The sequence below is a fragment of the Barbus barbus genome (assembly GCF_936440315.1).
Source record: "Barbus barbus genome assembly, chromosome: 16".
Lineage (NCBI taxonomy): Eukaryota > Metazoa > Chordata > Actinopteri > Cypriniformes > Cyprinidae > Barbus > Barbus barbus.
Genome location: NC_136744.1, coordinates 25,089,501 through 25,109,828, shown reverse-complemented (window position 1 = coordinate 25,109,828; position 20,328 = coordinate 25,089,501). Strand labels below are relative to the sequence as shown.

Sequence of the window (20,328 nt, the reverse complement as noted above, 5' to 3'; positions counted from 1 at the left end):
CTTGTATAGCCAATACACTGTAAGTCTCATACTTACGTTGTACCAAATTGACTGTACAGGTTAAAAAAACTAAAAAGTACAGCAGACATTGCAAACACAAAAGGCCATTTTCAAATGCTGCAACAATATGGTGACTGTTTTCCGTGGTGACCATGTTTATTTTGCTCATTGATTTTTTTGCTCGATACATTGTAATACATGACAGGGAATCAGTAGGAAATGTCACAGGCAGTCGATGATTTAATTATTCCTCTTCCATTTCTAAATGTTACAGACCCACCATTATGAAGAGTAGAGGAGATGTCTGAAGATCTTGCTAGAATACATACATACACTCACACAAGGTCAATTGAACTGTTTCCTCTTTCTTTGTGTATTTAAAAGTTCTGATGAGACTTTGGTTTTGTAAATTAAATGCATTCCTGTAGCTCAAACAAAAGTACATGGCTTTGGCAATACCAAGGTTATGGGTTCAATTCTCAGGGAATGCAATGCAAGTGTGAATTAATGTAAATGCATAAATCAAATGATGTCTCTGTGCCTTCGAGGAATAGTTCATACAGTCCTCTATCTATAATGTGAAAAAGCAGTCTCCTCTGAATCAGTAGCAAAATATTCACAGATCAACCATAGTTTACAAGCAAAAACAGTCCAAAATCTAAACAAATATGTCGGTGGAATTTGATGTGAGAGAACAACAGGGCATGGACTTTTTCACTGGAGAAAGCATTATTATTATGGATTACGAACTATATATTTTGGCCAAACAATGCCTTGAGAGATTTGTTTCTTATAAGCAGGCAGCTTTTCACTTCACAAGACATTAATTGATTACAGATTAATTGAGTCGTGTGGATTAAAGCCCAATTTGGAAGGTAATTGCTTCTCATGTGGACGTGTGTGAAAAAAAAAAATTGCATGGCATCTCAGTGATAAAACTCATGGATTCAGATGGCAATTTATTCACAGTGGAGAAGTGAGTTCTGTGATCCTATGAACTCGGGAACTCACACGACCAGTCACATGATTGTCTGCTGTAAATAAAAAAATATTTTATTTACAAATTCATTCTTATTATTGTGTAAAATGTATTAAAAAATCACTTATTTAAAATGTATTCTTATTATTCCAAGCATATTTTATAATATATAATCCTACTTATTATGTGATTATTTAAATCTCCAGTTTAAAAATAGGAAAATAGACGCACTATAGTTGTATATAATCACACACAAAATAGTTTTGTATATAACAGTATATAATGCACATTTTAAAATTGCATTGCGCAGTGGTGCGTGGTCGGCAGTGGTCAAAAAGTATTTAAAGGGGTCATCGGATGCAAAATTTACTTGCTTCATTCCTACAAGCTGACGCCGGTTCCACTGCACGTGCTTCCCGTTCAGTGACATCACCCGCCTATGACGTCTCGCCCATCCATTGGACAGATTACACACGTGATTCAGAGCGCGGTCACGCTGAAGACGTTCCCTTAGCGTTTCGACACAGCGTCTCGTTCCCTTCAGGGAACCATGGTTACATGCGTAACCTGAGACTTTTCGTTTTGAAGTGAATGGACTGATCTCCGTTCTACATAAATGCATCTATGTTCGAGCGAATCATTCGTGATCCAGCTTCATCTACAGAAGAAGTGAGTATAAGGGTTTTTATGAATCTTTGCAAATCGCCTTTCTTAATTATGTGCTAGTTAGCCAGTTTCGTGGCTGAAGTTTAGTATGCTCCATAGACATATATACCTAGATTCTGCAATCCGCCATTTTTAGAACGGTCTGCGAATCTTTGAGCACATTGAATGTGTGCGTCTACAACAGCAAGTTATACGCTTGTATATTCATTGATTATTATGGTGAATGCAAGATGGCTGACGACACGTCAACGTATCTGGAGCGGTAGAATAGGGAATCTACACATATCTATGGTCTGCACGTCACTCCACGTAAGATAGGGGCGGAGTCAGCAGAGCTCACTAGCATTTATTGACTAGAACAGTGTGCTGAAAACAGCTGATTTTGACAGGGTAAAGAATATGTTTTTTTACACTACCATTGAGAAATTTTAACCAAAGAATGTTATAGACTTTTCATTAAGACCCTAAAGAATCACATCATCTTGTGTAAAATGGGCATCCGATGACCCCTTTAAACATTTCATTTTGAATCCATTTCTTCTTAAAAAAAAAAAACTCAGAGATGAGGATTCGGACGGCAATTAAATTACCACACAAAAAACAGCAGGTAATTAATCCGGGGATTTTTACGTGGGTGGTGAGAGATAAACATCGACATTCTGAATTCGGACGGCAGTAAAATCACCAATTACCCCCTATAAATGGTGCAGTTAACTTGCGTCCCAAATGAGAAACAATTACCGTCCAAATAGGGCTTAATTGTGGATTATTGTGATTTTTTTTTATCAGCTGTTTGGACTCTCATTCTAACGGCACCCATTCACTTCAGAGGATCATTGATGAACAAGTGATATAATATTAAATTTCTCCAAGTCTATTCCAATGACGAAACAAACACATCTTGGATGGCCTGAGGTAAAGTACATTTTCAGCAAATTAAATTTTTTGAGTGAACTATTCCTTTAAATATATTAAATGCAATTGTGATGATGTGATTGAGTCAAATGTAGTAAGAAATGCATGTGACCTCGTCGTATTTGCTTTGTAAACATAAATAACCACCCAGTTGAAAGATTTGCCCATGCACACAGCTTAAGCTTCTTCAGTAGGCTATACCTGATATCAGTGGTGCTTGACAAAAATAACAACGAGCATGTTTGTGCTGAGAGTACAATTCAGGTATATTTAGAAACAAAAGTGTGCAGACTTTAGTGTTTTTCTCTTTTAGGTGCGTCATCGACATGCAGTAACACACTGATGTAGGAAGTGTCTGTGGAGACAAAATCACAGACTTTCTTCTCGACAAAATGCCCCAGCAGCTGTGACAAAAGTAAGCTCAGATTCATTAATTATACATCACTAACAACACTATTTTACAGCTCTGTTTATCTTTTATTGAAATAAGACGCTCTCAGTCATATTTTCAAATCTCAACAGTATTGATAGTTTTACTGAAAGTTGTTGTTGTTAATAGCCCAAGGAAACTGTGTTGTTCTGAACAGTGGAAGAAAGAGATAGCGGCTTCAACGGAGCCTAAAGATTTGTTGTGTGTTCCTGTAGGTTTTTAGAAATCATCTCCTCTGACAAGTCAAGACAGGCAGCCTGAATGGACAGCTAATATTCTCTCAAGTCCAGTCCACAAATCAGTCTGGCCAGCAGCAGGTTATATTGGTGTTATCATGCTGCAGTCGTGTAGTAAATGTTGCTTTAAAGGAACACTCCTCTTGTTTTTGGAAATAGGCTCATTTTACAACTCCCCAAGAGTTAAACAGTTGAGTTTTAGCATAGCATAGATCATTGAATCAGATTAGACCATTAGCATCTCGCTCAAAAACCAAAGAGTTTCGATAACTTTCCTATTTAAAGATTGACTCTTCTGCAGTTACATCGTGTACTAAGACCGACGGAAAATGAAAAGTTACGATTTTCTAGGCACATATGATCTAGGTTGATCCAAGTTCGTCAGACTAATAACTGACAAAGAATAAACAGAATTCTCTCCAATATATCTATCATGACAGGTATTGCTAAGACTGAGTTGAGATTTTGTGCCTGACTAACTTCATCGTATCTAAGCTAAATACTTCAGACTTTCATCTGACACCTGTAGTTTCTTCTGCCTGGAGGAAGCGAAAGAGGATAAGTGTGAGCGCAAATAACAAAAAGAGAGGTATGAACCACACAACGGAGAGACAGACAATCCTGGCAGATTTATTACGTGGTGCAAAACAGCCGTTATGCAGGCGGTGACTTTACTGCTTAAAACACCCACTCTCTGCTGTGTATTAAAGAGAGAGAGCAAAATCAGCGCCTGTTTGGATCCATAATGACATTTAGCCCCGTGGCAGATCAGAATTCATCAGATACACACAACAACTTAACAGCAACCACCTACACAACCGCCAACATATGTTCATGAAGACAAACATTACTTGTGCTGCATTTCAAATTTACTCCATATTTACCTGAATCTAAATCCCTCCTTAAAGCTAGATCAAATGTCTATTTAACAAAACCCAACACAGCTTCTATCCTCTGATTTATGCGTGTATTTCAGGCGCCGGAGGAAATGGTGATCGCCGCAGCTGGACGCAGATCTCATTTCTAATCAGGGGCTATGTATGGGTCTGTGCAATGTATTGAATATTCACAATTTTCCTTGTAACAAGTAACATTAAGCACCCAATAAACTATATGAAACAGACTACAATAATAACATAATATGCTTTAAGAATATTTACATAATATTATTTGCATATCATTAATATTAATAATGAATATAATAATAATAACTAACATCTTTAAGGCTATTTGTTATGAAAAATTACTATAATAATAATAATAGTTATTATTATTATAACAATATGCATCTATTCTTAGAGCTTATGTTTTGTCGTTGTATAATAATATAATACACCATGCAACTGGCTACAATAAAACCAAAAGTTATATGAATATTTAATAATAATATTTAACATTTAATATAGCTGTAAATTGTATATTAATAATAATAATGATGCTATGCAACTATTCTTAGATCGTATGTTTATTTGTTGTAGTATAATAGAATTTGAAAATTATATTATACTACAACAATAGATGCAGATAGACACAGGACACAGAGGTAAGTGCAATACAATCAACAGTTTTGAGTAGTAGCAGATGGGAATGAGATGAGCAGAATGTCCAGGTAAGCAGGCGGGGAATGGGAATGTCTCTAGGGGCTTATCTGAGTGTGAATATCCTTTTTCCTTTTCCAGGGGATCCGGAGGTAACAGTGGAGCTTGGAGACGGTGGAGAACAGGAGCAGTGGAGAACAGGGATAGGAACACTGGAGCAACTGGTAAGTAGACAAAAGGTAAGTGGGTCAGGTTAGTCGACATGGAAAGTTTGAGACCAGACAGTAACCAGGTTTCCATCCGAGGATTTTTTTGCGGAAAAATATTTAGCGCTTTAAAATATTTACGATATAGCTGATGGAAATGCCAATTATCCATTCAATTTCTCATGTGTCGACAAAATCTTTTTCCGTTTAACTTTAGCGCATAAATTCCATATCGATACTTCAAATGTTGCAAATATTTGTTTGGAAACACTTTGTCGAGAAAAGGGGCTTTAACGCAAATAAATGTGGAGTCACATGACAGAATTAGCCTATAGGCAGCGTCCGTGTTCATGGTGTTGCTCAAGTTAAAGCACCTTTCCCTGTAGTTCAAAAGCGCATTAAATCATATTTAATAAAAAATATGTTCTCAATTAACATGGAGATAGAAGCTGTGTGGTCAGAGGCAACACAAGTCCCAGCATGCTTTCTGATAGCACATGAGTTGATATTATTCATGAGGGAGAGGAAACGTATCACTACCACACTTGCCCTGACACGACCCGTTCTCTTCCAACCCTATACTGACAGATTCATCTCCCCATAAAACCAGATTCACTCTCGTGATTTACAGGCAGATATTAAAGGTGACAAACTGTGTCAGGCACAGGCTTTTTCATTTAAAGAGAAAACAAGAACAATCAGACATGAAAAAATAAAAAATACACAATGTATACATATGAAGAAATAACAAAAACAAGCATGGCTTGGCCATGTTTTAAGCATTTTGGCCAGATGGTGGTGCTATCACCAAACTGCCTTTATACAGCTGACATCCTTGTAGTTTTGGTTTCATTTCAATACATCAAAGTATTGCAAAAATACAGCCTGACTTCCTGTATGGCACCCTTTTTGACCTGCATGGTCTCAAGATGATCTATCCCAAATTTAATGTAAAACGAATCAAAAGCAGTTTGGGAAATTTGAAAAAAGTAGCTGCAGTCAGGCAGAATTTGATTGCAATGAAATTAGTAATTAGGAAAAAATTATTCTGTTTCTATTATGCAAACTGCCCATTTAGACAGGAAACAGCCTCCTAATCCGTATTTACATTATGCTGAGCAGTTGGAAAAAGCCAAAAATATAATCAATAATTCTTTACTTGCTGCATGTCACAAACAAAACTCATGAACATTGCACTTTTTTGCAAATCCACCAATTATTTATTCCTCAGAAGAGATCATGTTGCAACCTGATAGAAACCTGACTCCAGGAAACTGCTAGAAGCCAGTCAGATTACAATTGGTGATTTTAGCCAGCATGTGCCATTTGTGTGTGTAGTATGCATCAGATAGTGAATTGAAATTGCACTACAGGGCTGCTGGCTCATTAGGTAAAAGTTTTATCAGTGAACAAAACACCTCCAGCATCAAGTGTTTGTATCTCAGTTGGATGGCTGCACAGAAAATGCCTCAGAACACAAATTTCATTTTTGTTCCTTACTGATGGTCACTGCTAAATTTATCTGGGCCAAAGCAAATTGCATCTGAAATGCAAACTGATCGCTACTGGGCATGTTTTCCATAATCAGCGAACACAAAAACACATATCAGAACTAAAATGCCCGCTGTTTTATCGAGTTTTCATCAGACAGGCTGCAGAACCACAGTTTGAGATACCTAATGTGTATACTTCAAAGTCTTATCCATGAGCTTATCCCTTAAACTCAAAGCATTACGACTTTCAAGCTTCTGAGATGGAGGTATAAATACTAGCAAAGCAGCAAGTTGGTTTGTCATGTCAAACTTCCATGTCTGACTTCCTCCTCATGTGGGACAGAGATGACTCAGCTACATACACAAAAATATACTGTATATTCACACAAATTCTACTGTATTACCATCTAGAAAGACAAGAAAATGATAGCAGCTTTTGTTGCATACTTTTAAATGGGTCATTTCTGGCCATTTACTCTCTCTCTTGTACCTACTGCAAATGTTTCTCCATTTCAAATAGTCACCTGTGATGATGATATCCAGCCTGAGCATTACAATCTCAGACATACACATAGACACAGACTGGCACCACAAGAAGATTAGAACGTCACTGTATTTTAACAATACAAACTGCACTTGTCACACCCCCAGGACTTTAGACATAAAAATGTTCCCTGTAAGATGCACTATGATGATATTGCACTCAAGTAGGTTGTGTTGGGGAAAAAGCTAAAAATTTGTTGAACCAAAGCTAAAGGAATGGACAGCAGTTCAGCTGGTGTCCACCAGCATATACACTGATTTTTGGGTTGGAACTGAAGCTGTCAGAAATGTTGTGCATTGAAAACAATTCACCAAATAAGGACTGCATCATACAGGACAGAAGTCTAATTAAAAGATATGAAAAGACAGATTAGATTAAAATGCATAAATATATACATACTAGTTTGGGGTCTGTAAAATTTACTAAGTCTCATATGCACAAATACAGTAAACAATATGTAGTAATACTGTAAAATAATATTATAAGTTAGAATAATTGTTTTCTATTGTAATATATTTTAAATGTAAGTTATTCCTGTGATGCAAGGTTGAATTTTCAGCATCATTACTCCAGTCTTCATTGCACATGATCCTTCAGAAATCATTCTAATATGCTGATTTGCTGCTCAAGACATATTTCTAATTATTGTCTGTTCAAAACAGTTATGCTGCTTAATATTGTTGTGTAAAACTATTAAAATGTTTTATTAAAAAATGGAAAAACTGAAAGCTAAAAGAACAGCATTTATTTGAAATAGAAATATTTTATAACACTGTATTCACTTATATACTGAACTGTTACAGGTGACCGGTTTACTTTTTTTTCTAACTGTTATAATTTGAAGGCTTCACTTAGTGATTACATATGTGATTAATTTGATGAATCGGCATTTAATGTAAATTTTGTATCTCTTCTAATAGACAACAACTTATTTAGTTATAGGAAAGATACTGAACATCTGTGGTTTGATGTGATTCTGTAAAGCAACGAACATGGATGCGCTTGCTTTAATAATGTTCTTAGTTTTCCCCCGGGCTTCTAATGTGCTTGCTAGGCTATGTCAGTTTTTCTCTTATGTTGAGCATCCACTTGGGTTCAATAATTACATCAGAGGATTTTGATAAAGAGCCTTCATCTAGCATGTCCTGTGAAGCACTGGACCTGCTCTCTGTTGCTCTGCTCTGTTGTTTATAGCTGTGAAAGGACAGGGCAGATGTAGGGTGGGTAAGATCACAGCAGGTCAAAACCACTTTAAGCGCTGACATATCTGTGCTGTTTCCCTTGTGCATTCTAATACTCTAAGCCACGGCTTCTCCAGAAGTCTCATTTACATGCAGACACCACTGGAAACCAACTACAACAAAAGGTGTGTGTTTGAAAGAAAGAGACAGGGAGAGAAAGATGAATTAACCACACATGCAGCTACGCAAACACTCGGATGGCAATACAAATACTTTCTCTGAGGAAAAGTGCTGTCTGCCATAGCTAAATTTGTCGTTGCGAAAAATTTGAAAATTGTCTAATCGCATTGAAATGAAATGCAGCTATATTTAATGCAGTGTCATTCATGTCTCTAGCACAAACAGTGCAGGGCAAGTTACATATTGATGTTTTATACAGTAATTCGGTATGCTATTGCATACTTAGTTTAAAAGGCTCATATTTTTTGTTGTGCTTGAGATGTAAAGTTGTCTAAATCATCCTTTTGAGGTGGGAAAACACGTTTTGTTTATGGTTGCAGCACACCAGATTACACCACGTCCCTTTTCTATGCTTGAGAATATTGTGTAAAAATTACTAGGTTTACATGTTCATTACATAAATTAAAATAAGCACAAATAAGGATGCAAAAAATTGACTATTTTCAAAACAGTGTCATAATTGCTCATTTGAAATGTTATCTGCAGTGCTGTACAATTTCCAGCTAGGGTTCCATAAAACTGCACGACAGAAATTGAGGAAAAAATTGGAATTATTATCTATAGTAATCAACAACACGCAACAGATGCTTAAAAAGTATAAAATTCCTCTAAATTTACATGAACTGAGGTGAAAACAACTGAAGTGAATATTATCCAGATTCTATTCCGTGTGAAATTAGAGATGGGTTTGCTGGTGGCAGTCTTGCACAAAGGACATGTGTCGCATTTGGCCGTGCATGGAGAGATCAGACACATGCATGTCCCTTAATCCCAGTCCAGCTCACTTCCTGTCCCAGACGCTATCCAGAGAACCAGAGACAGAGAGCAAAGGAGTGCAGAAACACCATAAACACAGCCGGAGGAGGAGAGATAGAGTGGAGAAAAAGAGGAAGGAGAAAAAGAGCCAAGAGGAGGCAAGAACAGAATATGCATGAAGGAGAACAATGGTAAAGAGGAAAAAGAAAATGAAGAGAAGAATGGAATAATAAATAAGAGAAAGGCTTGCAAATAATTCAGAAACCAACAGCACAAGCCTGTTCATACGAGATGATCTGGCTAAAAGTTAGTTAGTATCTCACAATTTAGACTTTTTTTCCTCACAATTCTGAATTTATATCTTACAATTAACTAAATTCCGACTCTCACAATTTATATTTGAATTTTGAATTTACATTTGACAATTCTCAGTTTATATCTTTTTCTTGCATTGAGTTAGTTTACATTTCGCAATTGCAACTTTTTCTCTCAATTCAGATTTTTTCTTGCAATTGCAAGTTTATATATATCATAATTCAGATTTTTCTCAGAATTGCGAGTTATAAACATCTTGCAGTTAAATCTCGTACTTGTTTATATCTCACAATTCTGTTTATATCTTGCAATTCTATGCTTATGTCTTGCAATTCTAAGTTTATATAACTGAGATTTTAAAAAAAGGTCTGAATTGTGTGATATAAACTCTGAATTGCTAGAAGAAAGAGTGAGATAAAAAGTCACATTTTGTGACGCGTTTTTAATCCCGTGGTGGATTAACAGTGGTCATTAACTATGGCTATTACATAATCAGTTGGAGCAATTTGGAGCTTTTTTAATGTAGAAAAGCCTAATGAAAATGTGGTAAATTGAAAAGAATGGGTTAGGGGGTTTGTAACCTGGCGTCACTAAATTTGGAATCTGGGCAGGAACAGAGAATTTAAGCATTAGTGGTTCTGCCCAGACATACCATTCACTGAGGTTGCCCGGGGAAGGAGAGAAAGTTTCTTTATATCAATTATATATGTACAACTAAATAAATCAATTGATAATTACATTTAGTTTTTCTTTATCTTGATTTAAGGTGTTTCTCTGTTTGATTTAACTTTGATTTATTTAATGTTATATGTTGAATGCAAAGTTTGTTGCTTTCCCTCTTAATTTGTAATGGGCCCATCTTTCCCTTTATAAGCTGTTGCTTTGTTCATTTGTGAAGTCAGTTTTTAGTTTGGTTTGTTTCTGTCCGAATGGTTTGACTTTTTCTTTTTGTTTGTTGATTTCTTTTGTTGAATGATTTATGAGTTTTTAAAGTCATTTGTTTGTTTGGGTTCAAATAAAGACCCATTTTTCTAGTGAAACGCTTGTGTTCCTTATTCCTGACTTCTCGGTCCCTCACAGGGTTGTTCAAATAAACAATTAATCAATAACAGACAACAATATCCAAGAACAATTTTTCACTCATTTGTTGTCTCCTAATATTAATTCAGCCCTCATATCTCTCTCAATCTGGCCTCCTGTCTATCAATGAAATCACAGATTATCATCACAGATGGAGTGACTAGTTGTCTTCAATCGTACCGAGAATTATAATCATACGGTTGCAGATTGGGAAATGTGGCCTAGAACAGACTCAGGCTGTGTTAGTCTATATGTTTGCAGTTGAAAACAAATCCAAAATGTCCCTTGCTAAAGTCATCAGAATCCAAATTAGGATCATTTTATTTATCACTGCACTCTGTTTGTACTCACTTCTCACAGTGGCCGTCCTGGTGCAGTTATAAAGGATGGCGAGCTCTCCAAACACTTTTCCTGGCCCCATAGTGCACAGCTTCAATCCTTCTTTAGACACTTCAACTTTTCCCTCTGAAAAAAAAACACCACAACTGTAAATAACAAAGTAAACACTTTTAAACATTACACATACTGAAATAGAGACCCATTTAATGAGTTCAGTTTAAAACCAGATCATAACAGTCAGAATAATGGTGAATTTCATGACACCTGGGAGGAATGTCGCCATCATTTTAATATCAATATCAAAATCAAAAGTAAAATAAATAAGTGTAATAATATATAAACTGAAAATTATTTTTGTTTTCATTATTACATTTTTAAACAAAATTGAAAAAAACAAATACTAATGAGAATCAAAATACAGACATTTCAATGGTCTTAAAAATAGGCTTCATACTCATGCATGTATATAATATATTATGAATAAAAATAAAATATTTATGCTTTATTTTTTTAATTACAAAAAAAATAATAATAAAAAAAAAAATATATATATATATATATATATATATATATATATATATATATATATATATATATATATATATATATATATATATATATATATATATATATATATATTACACACACAGTGCCTATAGAAGGTCTTCATACCCCTTCATTTTTTTCACATTTTGTAATGTGTTAAACTGCTTTAAATTACTTTTTCCCCCCACATAAATCTACACCACACTCACCATAATGACAAATCAAAATTTATCACAACTTTGCAAATTTATTAAAAAGGAAACACTGCAAAAAAAATGACATTGCAAAAGTCTTCATACCCTTAACTCAAAACTTAAAGCACTTTGGCAACAATTACAGCCTCAGGTCTTTTTGGGTATGATGCAAGAAGATTTGCACATCTGGATTTTTTTTTTTTTTTGCCTTCTCTTTAGATCATCTCAAGATCTGTCAGGTTGGCTGGGGACCATCGGTGTGGACAGCCATTTATAGGTTTCTCCAAAGATGTCTGATTGGTTCCACTCGAGGACGTTCATAGAGTCGTCCCTAAGCCTCTCCTGCATTGTCTTGGCTGTGTGCGTAGGGTGATTGTCATGTTGGAAGGTGAACTTTCTGAGGTTCCGAGCTCTGAACCAGGTTTTCATTATGGATATATCTTTATTTAGCTGCATTCAGCTTTCCGTCTTCTCTGATCACTTCCCCAGTCCCTGCCCTGAAAAACATCCCCACTGCATGATGCTGCCGCCACCATGCTTCACCGTTGGGATAGTATTATGCAGGTGATAAGCGGTGCTTGGTTTCCCTCAGACATGAATAAGGAATTGAGGCTCATCAGACCAGATAATCTTTTTTTTCATACTCAGAGTTATTTGGGTGTATTTCTTGTAAATTCCAATCAGAGTTTCATGTATCTTTACTGAAGAGAAGCTTGAGTTTGGTCACTTTGTCATCAAGCCCATATTGGTGGAGTGTCGCAGTGATGTTTGTCCTTCTGTAAGTTTCGCCCATCTCCATATTAGATCATGGAGCTCAACCAGTGTGACCATCAGTGTCTTGATCACCTCTCTAACTAAGACCCTTCTCCTTCGATTGCTCCGTTTGGCCAGGAGGCTATATTTTGGAAGAGTCCTGATTGTTTCAAACTTCATCCATTAAGGCCTATGAAGGCCAAATGCTCCTGTGAACTTTCAAAACAGAAGAATTTTTTTTGTAGTCTTCCCCAGATCTGTCTCAACAACACAATCATGTCTCTCAGCTCTGCAGGCCATTCCTTTGACCTCAGGGCTTAGTTTTTGCTCTGACATCCATTTCAGCTGTTAAACTTTGTATAGACACGTGTGTGTGCCTTTCCAAATCATGTCCAATCAACTGAATTTGCCACAGGTTAACTCCAGTCGGAGTATAGAAACATCTCAAAGACGATCAAGTGTAACTGGAATGCTCTTAATCTAAATTTCAAATGTCAAAGCAAAGGGTATGAACACTTGTGCAATGTCATTTTTTTCAGTGTTTACTTTTTAATACATTTGCAAAGTTATGATAAATCCGGTCTTTGCTTTGTCATTACGGTGAGTGTGGTGTAGATTTATGTGGGAAAAAAAAGAAATTTAAAGCAGTTTAATATAAGAATGCAACATAAAATGTGAAAAAATTAAGGGGTATGAAGACTTTCTATAGGCACTGTATTTATATATATATATATATATATATATATATATATATATATATATATATATATATATATATATATAAATAATGTTTAGCCGCCTTTAGTGTAACTGCACATTAAAATACACCTGTCTCTCTCTCTTTCTCTCTCAGAGGTGTCAACTGTAGATGTGCTGATTTGAAACACTGAGCAGAATAACAGGATGTCAAGCAGCTTTTCTCACTTTTCAGCAACTAATCACACAGACAGGTGACGACACAGGTGAACGACCATGTGAGATGAGAGAGTAGTGCAGAGAGAGATATTGAAAAGGTGTGAAGGGCATATCAAGATTGTAGAGAGGAGAGATAGTGAGATATGAGAATGCAAGAGAATGAGAGAAAAGAGAGAGAGTTGATGACCCTTCCCTTATGATGGACTATTTAATTTATCATTAATATTCAGCTCTGGCAGTACAGGATTATGGGGCAGACTGACTTTCATGTGGCCTTGACCTAATCAAACCTTTCTCTGCATTCATAATTATCATGGTTCAAAATGAACTTTTTGCCACACTTGCCAACGGCGAATGAATTGAGAAAATGTACAAGTCATAAAAATTGTATTTAACATCTGTATACAATGGAATAATTTAGATGATAATTTGGATGAGCCAGTCTCCGTCTGCCTGCGAAGGCAGTGAAACTTGTATATTACTTGTATAAAAGTGAAACTTGTATATTAGATTCATTCATTACACACAGACTGATATATTTCAAATGTATATTTCCTTTCATTTTGATGATTATAACTGACAACAAATGAAAGTCCCAAATTCAGTATCTCAGAAAATTAGAATATCAATTAAGACCAATGCAAAAAAATATATTTTTAGAAATGTTGGCCAACTGAAAAGTATGAACATGAAAAGTATGAGCATGTACAGCACTCAATATTTAGTTGGGGCTCCTTTGGCCTGGATTACTGCAGCAATGCGGCGTGGCATGGAGTCGATCAGTCTGTGGCACTGCTCAGGTGTTATGAGAGCCCATGTTGCTCTGATAGTGGCCTTCAGCTCTTCTGAATTGTTGGGTCTGGCGTATTGCATCTTCCTCTTCACAATACCCCATAGGGTATTTCTATGGGGTTAAGGTCAGGCGAGTTTGCTGGCCAATCAAGAACAGGGATACCATGGTCCTTAAACCAGGTACTGGTAGCTTTGGCAGTGTGTGCAGGTGCCAAGTCCTGTTGGAAAATGAAATCTGCATCTCCATAAAGTTGGTCAGCAGCAGGAAGCATGAAGTGCTCTAAAACTTCCTGGTAGACGGCTGCGTTGACCTTGGACCTCAGAAAACACAATGGACCAACACCAGCAGATGACATGGCACCCCAAACCATCAATGACTGTGGAAACTTTACACTGGACCTCAAGCAACGTGTTGATCTTGGTGATTATGTGCCTCTCCTCTCTTCCTCCAGACTATGGGACCTTGATTTCCAAAGGAAATGCAAAATTTACTTTCATCAGAGAACATAACTTTGGACCACTCAGCAGCAGTGCAGTCCTTTTTGTCTTTAGCCCAGGCAAGACGCTTCTGACGCTGTCTCTTGTTCAAGAGTGGCTTGACACAAGGAATGCGACAGCTGAAACCCATGTCTTGCATACGTCTGTGCGTGGTGGTTCTTGAAGCACTGACTCCAGCTGCAGTCCACTCTTTGTGAATCTCCCCCACATTTTTGAATGTTTTTTTTTTTTTTTCACAATCCTCTCCAGGGTGTGGTTATCCCTATTGCTTGTACACTTTTTTTCTACCACATCTTGTCCTTCCCTTCGCCCCTCTATTAATGTGCTTGGACACAGAGCTCTGTGAACAGCCAGCCTCTTTAGCAATGACCTTTTGTGTCTTGCCCTCCTTGTGCAAGGTGTCAATGGTCGTCTTTTGGACAACTGTCAAGTCAGCACTCTTCCCCATGATTGTGTAGCCTACAGAACTAGACTGAGAGACCATTTAAAGGCTTTTGCAGGTGTTTTGAGTTAATTAGCTGATTAGAGTGTGGCACCAGGTGTCTTCAATATTGAACATTTTTACAATATTCTAATTTTCTGAGATACTGAATTTGGGCTTTCATTAGTTGTCAGTTATACTCGTCAAAATGAAAAGGAAATAAACATTTGAAATATATCAGTCTGTGTGTAATGAATGAATCTAATATACAAGTTTCACTTTTTGAATGGTATTACTGAAATAAATCAACTTTTTCATGATATTCTAATTTTATGACCAGCACCTGTATGTGTATCACCACATGGAGTTCTTCAGAAAATCTAGATGAACTGATGCCATTTCCTCTGAGGTAAACGATGCAACAGATGTTTTCCTGAGTAGATGCTTTATGTCTTCGATTTGAAAAACGCACATCACTTACAACTGAGAGAGTCTGTCTATCATTCTTACAGTTTGACAAAGCATGTAATGTTGCTGTTCCTAATAAAGTTACCCGTTTTATTTACTCACTAAAGCCAAATGTTATTCATTTATGCATTCTGCGCTTTTAATTTTATCCCCTGATTATGACTTCTCAAATAATTAATCAAATGAGAAAAAAGTATAACCTCAATATTCTCAATATTTTTCAGTTCTGAACAAATTGACATCTCTTTGCGCACAGCTTTAAGAACTATAAACAACATACATAATGCCAGGTTTTGATTAATAATGATCTTCATGTAGCCAAGATCAGGGTTATAGGGAACACATTTACTATTCCATTCAAAGTTTTGGGATTTATTTAAATTTTAATAACACTTTCATTTAGCAAGAATGTATTGAATTGATAAAACTGAAGGAAAATATTTTTATAATGTTAAAAAAAGACTCCAATGTCAAACAAATTCTGTTCTTTTGAACTTTCTTTTCATCAGAGAATCCTGAAAAAAAAAAAAAACACAGATTTCACAAAAATATCAAGCAAATTGTTTTCAACATTGATAATTAAAAATGTGTCTTGAACACATTGAGCATATTTTAAAAATTCAGTTTGAAAATATATGAAATCTACTATTTACAACTTGTTTTAAACTGTAATAATATTTCACTAATGACACTAAACTTTGAACACTAGTGTAAGCATGTATACAAGAGAGAAATATAATCATTATACCAAATACTTTAAGATCATATTAAAATAAGAGGTCAGAACATGCAAATAACTTCTCATGTGCTTTAAGAGTGTAAGATAAAATTCAAAACAGGCTAAGGATTGATTAAAAAGTGACCCACATAAATGTCTGATATAACACTAGACTGTGACTATCTGAGCCATTAAAGGGAGGTCCATTCAGAGTTATTTACACTGTTAAAGAGTTGGATTCTCATGCTAAGCATGGCCAAAGTTTCAAAAACCGATTTGGAAGTATGACAGTATTTCTGTGGCAAAAATCTTCCTTCCAGGTTCATACAAGTTTTTTTCAATCATGGCTCTTGCTGTGGTGGAACTCCTTATATGGGCATTTTTGTCCTGGAAGAACGCGCTCCCGTGCACGCATTGACCAGAGCAAGAGTGCACCCATCAACGCGCTTCATTCGGCTGAACTGCACGGGTCTCGCTCGGGAAGAATGTAGGTTACGGTTGTGAGGGAAAGCTAACCTTGTTCAGCTTCCCAAAAGAACACAGCGTTACGTGAACAGTGGATGCAGTTTGTTTTTCCGGATCAGCAATGGAGTTTCACAAGTGTGTTTGTTGACAAACGTTTAATAAACAAGGCCCAATTCGATGCTGGATTTGTACATCGTTTGATACTGAAAGATGGAGCTGTCCCAGCTATAAAAGATCCCGGTCATGATTCAGAACTGCAGACGGTAAGTGAAACCGCATCAAAATCGCGATCGAAACAAGTGCTCGTCACTCTTTAGCTCCACCCACGCATGCCTCCAGGAGCTCTGCTTTTTTTGGAGAGAAACATAAGGCTGTATCTTTCTTTTATAAATATGATAAAACTAAAGAGTTTTTGGAGATATGAAGGATGCAGTACTACTCTATAGGTACTCAAGATTAACAAGAGACTGGGTGAAACTGTGCGTGTTATGCCTCCTTTAAAGAAATAAAATATTGAATATGAACAAAGCTTATCATCACCACAGGACATACTCAAACACTTCAAAAAGTCATAATTCATTCATAAGGTAATGAAAGGATTTAAGCCTAAATATCTACAGCAGGGGTCGGCAAGTAAGTTTGGCATCGGGCCAAAAAACAAATTCGCCACTAGATTGCGGGCCAGAATATAGTCAAAGGATAATTTAAGAAATTAATTGATAAAAAATGCAACTAGGATTGCCTGACAGACTGTTACAGTGTCTTTTGTAAGTGGTAGTGAGCTGTTACTCTGTTTAAATCCTGTAGTAGGACAGTCATTATCAAAAAGCCACATTTGTGGCGGTGTCGGGCAGAGTAGCTATGTGAGCGGAGTGGAGCAGCATTTCCATTAATTCTTCAGATATTAAATGCAGGGAATGTGTCGTTTCAGTTATATCCATTACTTCTGTATTTGAATCTTCACACACAAACGAAATCAAGGCTGCGGGCGCGGGCCAGATATTTCTGGTGGGCCAATTTTGGCCCACGGGCCGCCTGTTGCCGACCACTGATCTACAGCATGAACATTCTTTAAATAGAATGACATTCATAGTAGAGAAAAAATAATGAATACAACCAAAAGGACTGTGAAGACTATGAGCATGAACAGGGTCAAAGTTGTAAAGTTCAGTCCAGAGTTTGTTCACACTGAAAAGCTGTAGTCATTTTAAGTGTCTCAAATGTTTTTCCAAAAGCTAATACACCCACCACCACAACAGGAAGTAATAATGTCCAATAGCGTGACCTCCAGTTCCTCCTCGGACAGACACAGGAAGCTATGACCCAAAGGGTCAAGGACATTACTGTGAACAACTGATTACATTTCCCAACATGCACTAAATGTGCTTTGACAAAGAATGGAAAACTACAATGCACATACACACACTGACATGTTAAGGGCTGGCAGTGTAAGGCAGATAACATTGCTCGTACTGTTTGCTCTGTCATGGTTATTAAGCACTATTGTTCAGAGCAGCTCCTATTAATGCCCTACAGCCAATCATATATTACCCATGATTCACAGAGATAAGAAGTAGAGGAAGAGCTAAAGACAGATGTTCCCCTGACGTGGACTCTACTAAACAAACATTAATAACTCGGAGACAGATGCTAAGTGATCGAACAGGCAGGAATGAAATAATGCATGAAATGAAAAGAGAGCGGACTGCAGATAAGGCCACTGAAGACAGATATTAAATAATGAGAGATTGTCTTGTGTTTACTCTGCAGGCTGAAATGGACTCTGCTATACATCGGAGTAAAACAAAACACTGAGCAGGAAATAATGCAGGACGGGACTTGATTTTATCCACTGGGATTTTATATATATATATATATATATATATATATATATATATATATACACACCATTCAAAAGTTTTTTTTTTCTTTGCCATCACAGGAATAAATTACTTTATGTAGGCCTATATATAACATTTTTGTGCCAAAACTTTTTTTTTTAAATATAGTAAACAATAAGTACTGTCACAGTTATGCAATATATACACTATACACTTAAATCATTAAAAAACGTTTTTTAATTTACCGATTGACTGATTGATTTACTGACTGATTGATTGATTACTTAAAAAAAAAAAAGGTATCTGTTCTACTGGGTGTCTCTTTTAGACAAGCTCTCACAAAATTGGTGAAAGGGATTAAAAGTGAATCAAATGACTGTAAAAAGATTTAAAGTCCCCTTGTAGTCAGACATTTTCCCTTAAACTTATCTTTGATTATCAAAATGACATATTGAAATGTTTTTTCTTGTGAAAATAATTCTCATACCTTAAAATAGCTTGAATGTAACTCATCTACACCCTTGCCTTATTTTCTATTTACGCGGATCTATGAATATGCAAATTAGCCCCGCCTCCACTCAGTCGCACCAGCCAGGGCCTCCTGATCCACGGATAATGACGGATAAAACGGAAAAAATGTTTTTAGTAGCAGACAACTACAGTGGATACTGTAACAGTCCTTAAAGTTACTCACTTGACGATGTTTTATCCTCAACATGCCTTGCACACTCGAATGCAGCCAGTGTTGCCAACTTAGCAAACTTTTCAAACTACCCTAGCAACCATTTCTTCCGAAAGCACCTAGCAACAAATTTAGCAATTTTTAACATTTATTTGCAACTTTTGTGGCAAAATAATGATTATTTTTAGCATTACTGCGCACACACTCTCCCTGCCCACCTTTAATTCTGGTTAACCACAGTTCTGATGTTTTAAGTGATTGAAAATTGAGAACAGAGCAGTTACCCAATGAATTCCATTTAATTTTTCCTTTCTATAAAAGCCTGAATAAATCCATTCATCAGTATGAAGAGATGAAGCTGTTTGGATGTTTGGAATGAGTCATTGTTGGAAAAACTGATTACAGCTTGAGGCTCGCAGAGGACTATGGTCCTGTGGTCAATCCATTCCTATTCATTTACCATCAATAAAGTCAGCATGAAATAAAAATGTACCCTATTGGCTTTTTCAATGCACATTCCAAGTAACATTGCATTTGATTCATCAGTGTTTAACATTTTGACTAAAATAAAGTTATTTTATCAAAATATAATGCAAAATGCTCAGCATGTGAAATTGCTACCCTTAAAAATGACTCCACTTTCACTCGAAAATACTGTATGTCAGATTTCAGAATGTAAAATTTATTGGCATATCTCAACCATTTCTACATATCGGCACTGGCTATTGGCTATATAGGTCAACTAATATTACAGAAGTTGAAAAAAATAAGTACATTTTGGTAAAAAACATTTGTTTTTCTTTAGAATAATGTGCCCTGGTGCATCAAGCATGAGGTCAGTTTTGATTTCATGACTGAACACTTTCCATACGGAGGGATTTTGTGGTTGGCTTCTCCAAACGGTTACTGGTAAATGACATTTGGGTAGTATGAAATCGTGCATCAGATACACAAGTTGCAATTTTAGAGCTGACATTATCTACAGTCATTAAGCGTGTCTTTATTTATTCAGATTGGAGCTAATTAGCATGGCGACTTCAGCACACAGGCTAATATGACATTCAAGGCACAATAATAGCATGGCATCATTTCCTGTCTAGGCTCTACTATCGTAAGG

General features: G+C 36.3%; 1 protein-coding gene across 4 annotated transcripts in view; it reads right to left on the bottom strand.

The window, feature by feature from the left end:
• The window catches only part of prkg1a (protein kinase cGMP-dependent 1a), a 57,129-nt gene that overhangs the window by 22,893 nt on the left and 13,908 nt on the right, over positions 1 to 20,328 (bottom strand). For all 4 annotated transcript variants that reach the window (XM_079437573.1, XM_079437570.1, XM_079437572.1 and 1 more), the window contains exon 3: positions 10,931 to 11,044. In XM_079437573.1, coding sequence (XP_079293699.1) covers positions 10,931 to 11,044 — 114 coding nt within the window. The remainder of the gene's footprint in view (positions 1 to 10,930; positions 11,045 to 20,328) is intronic.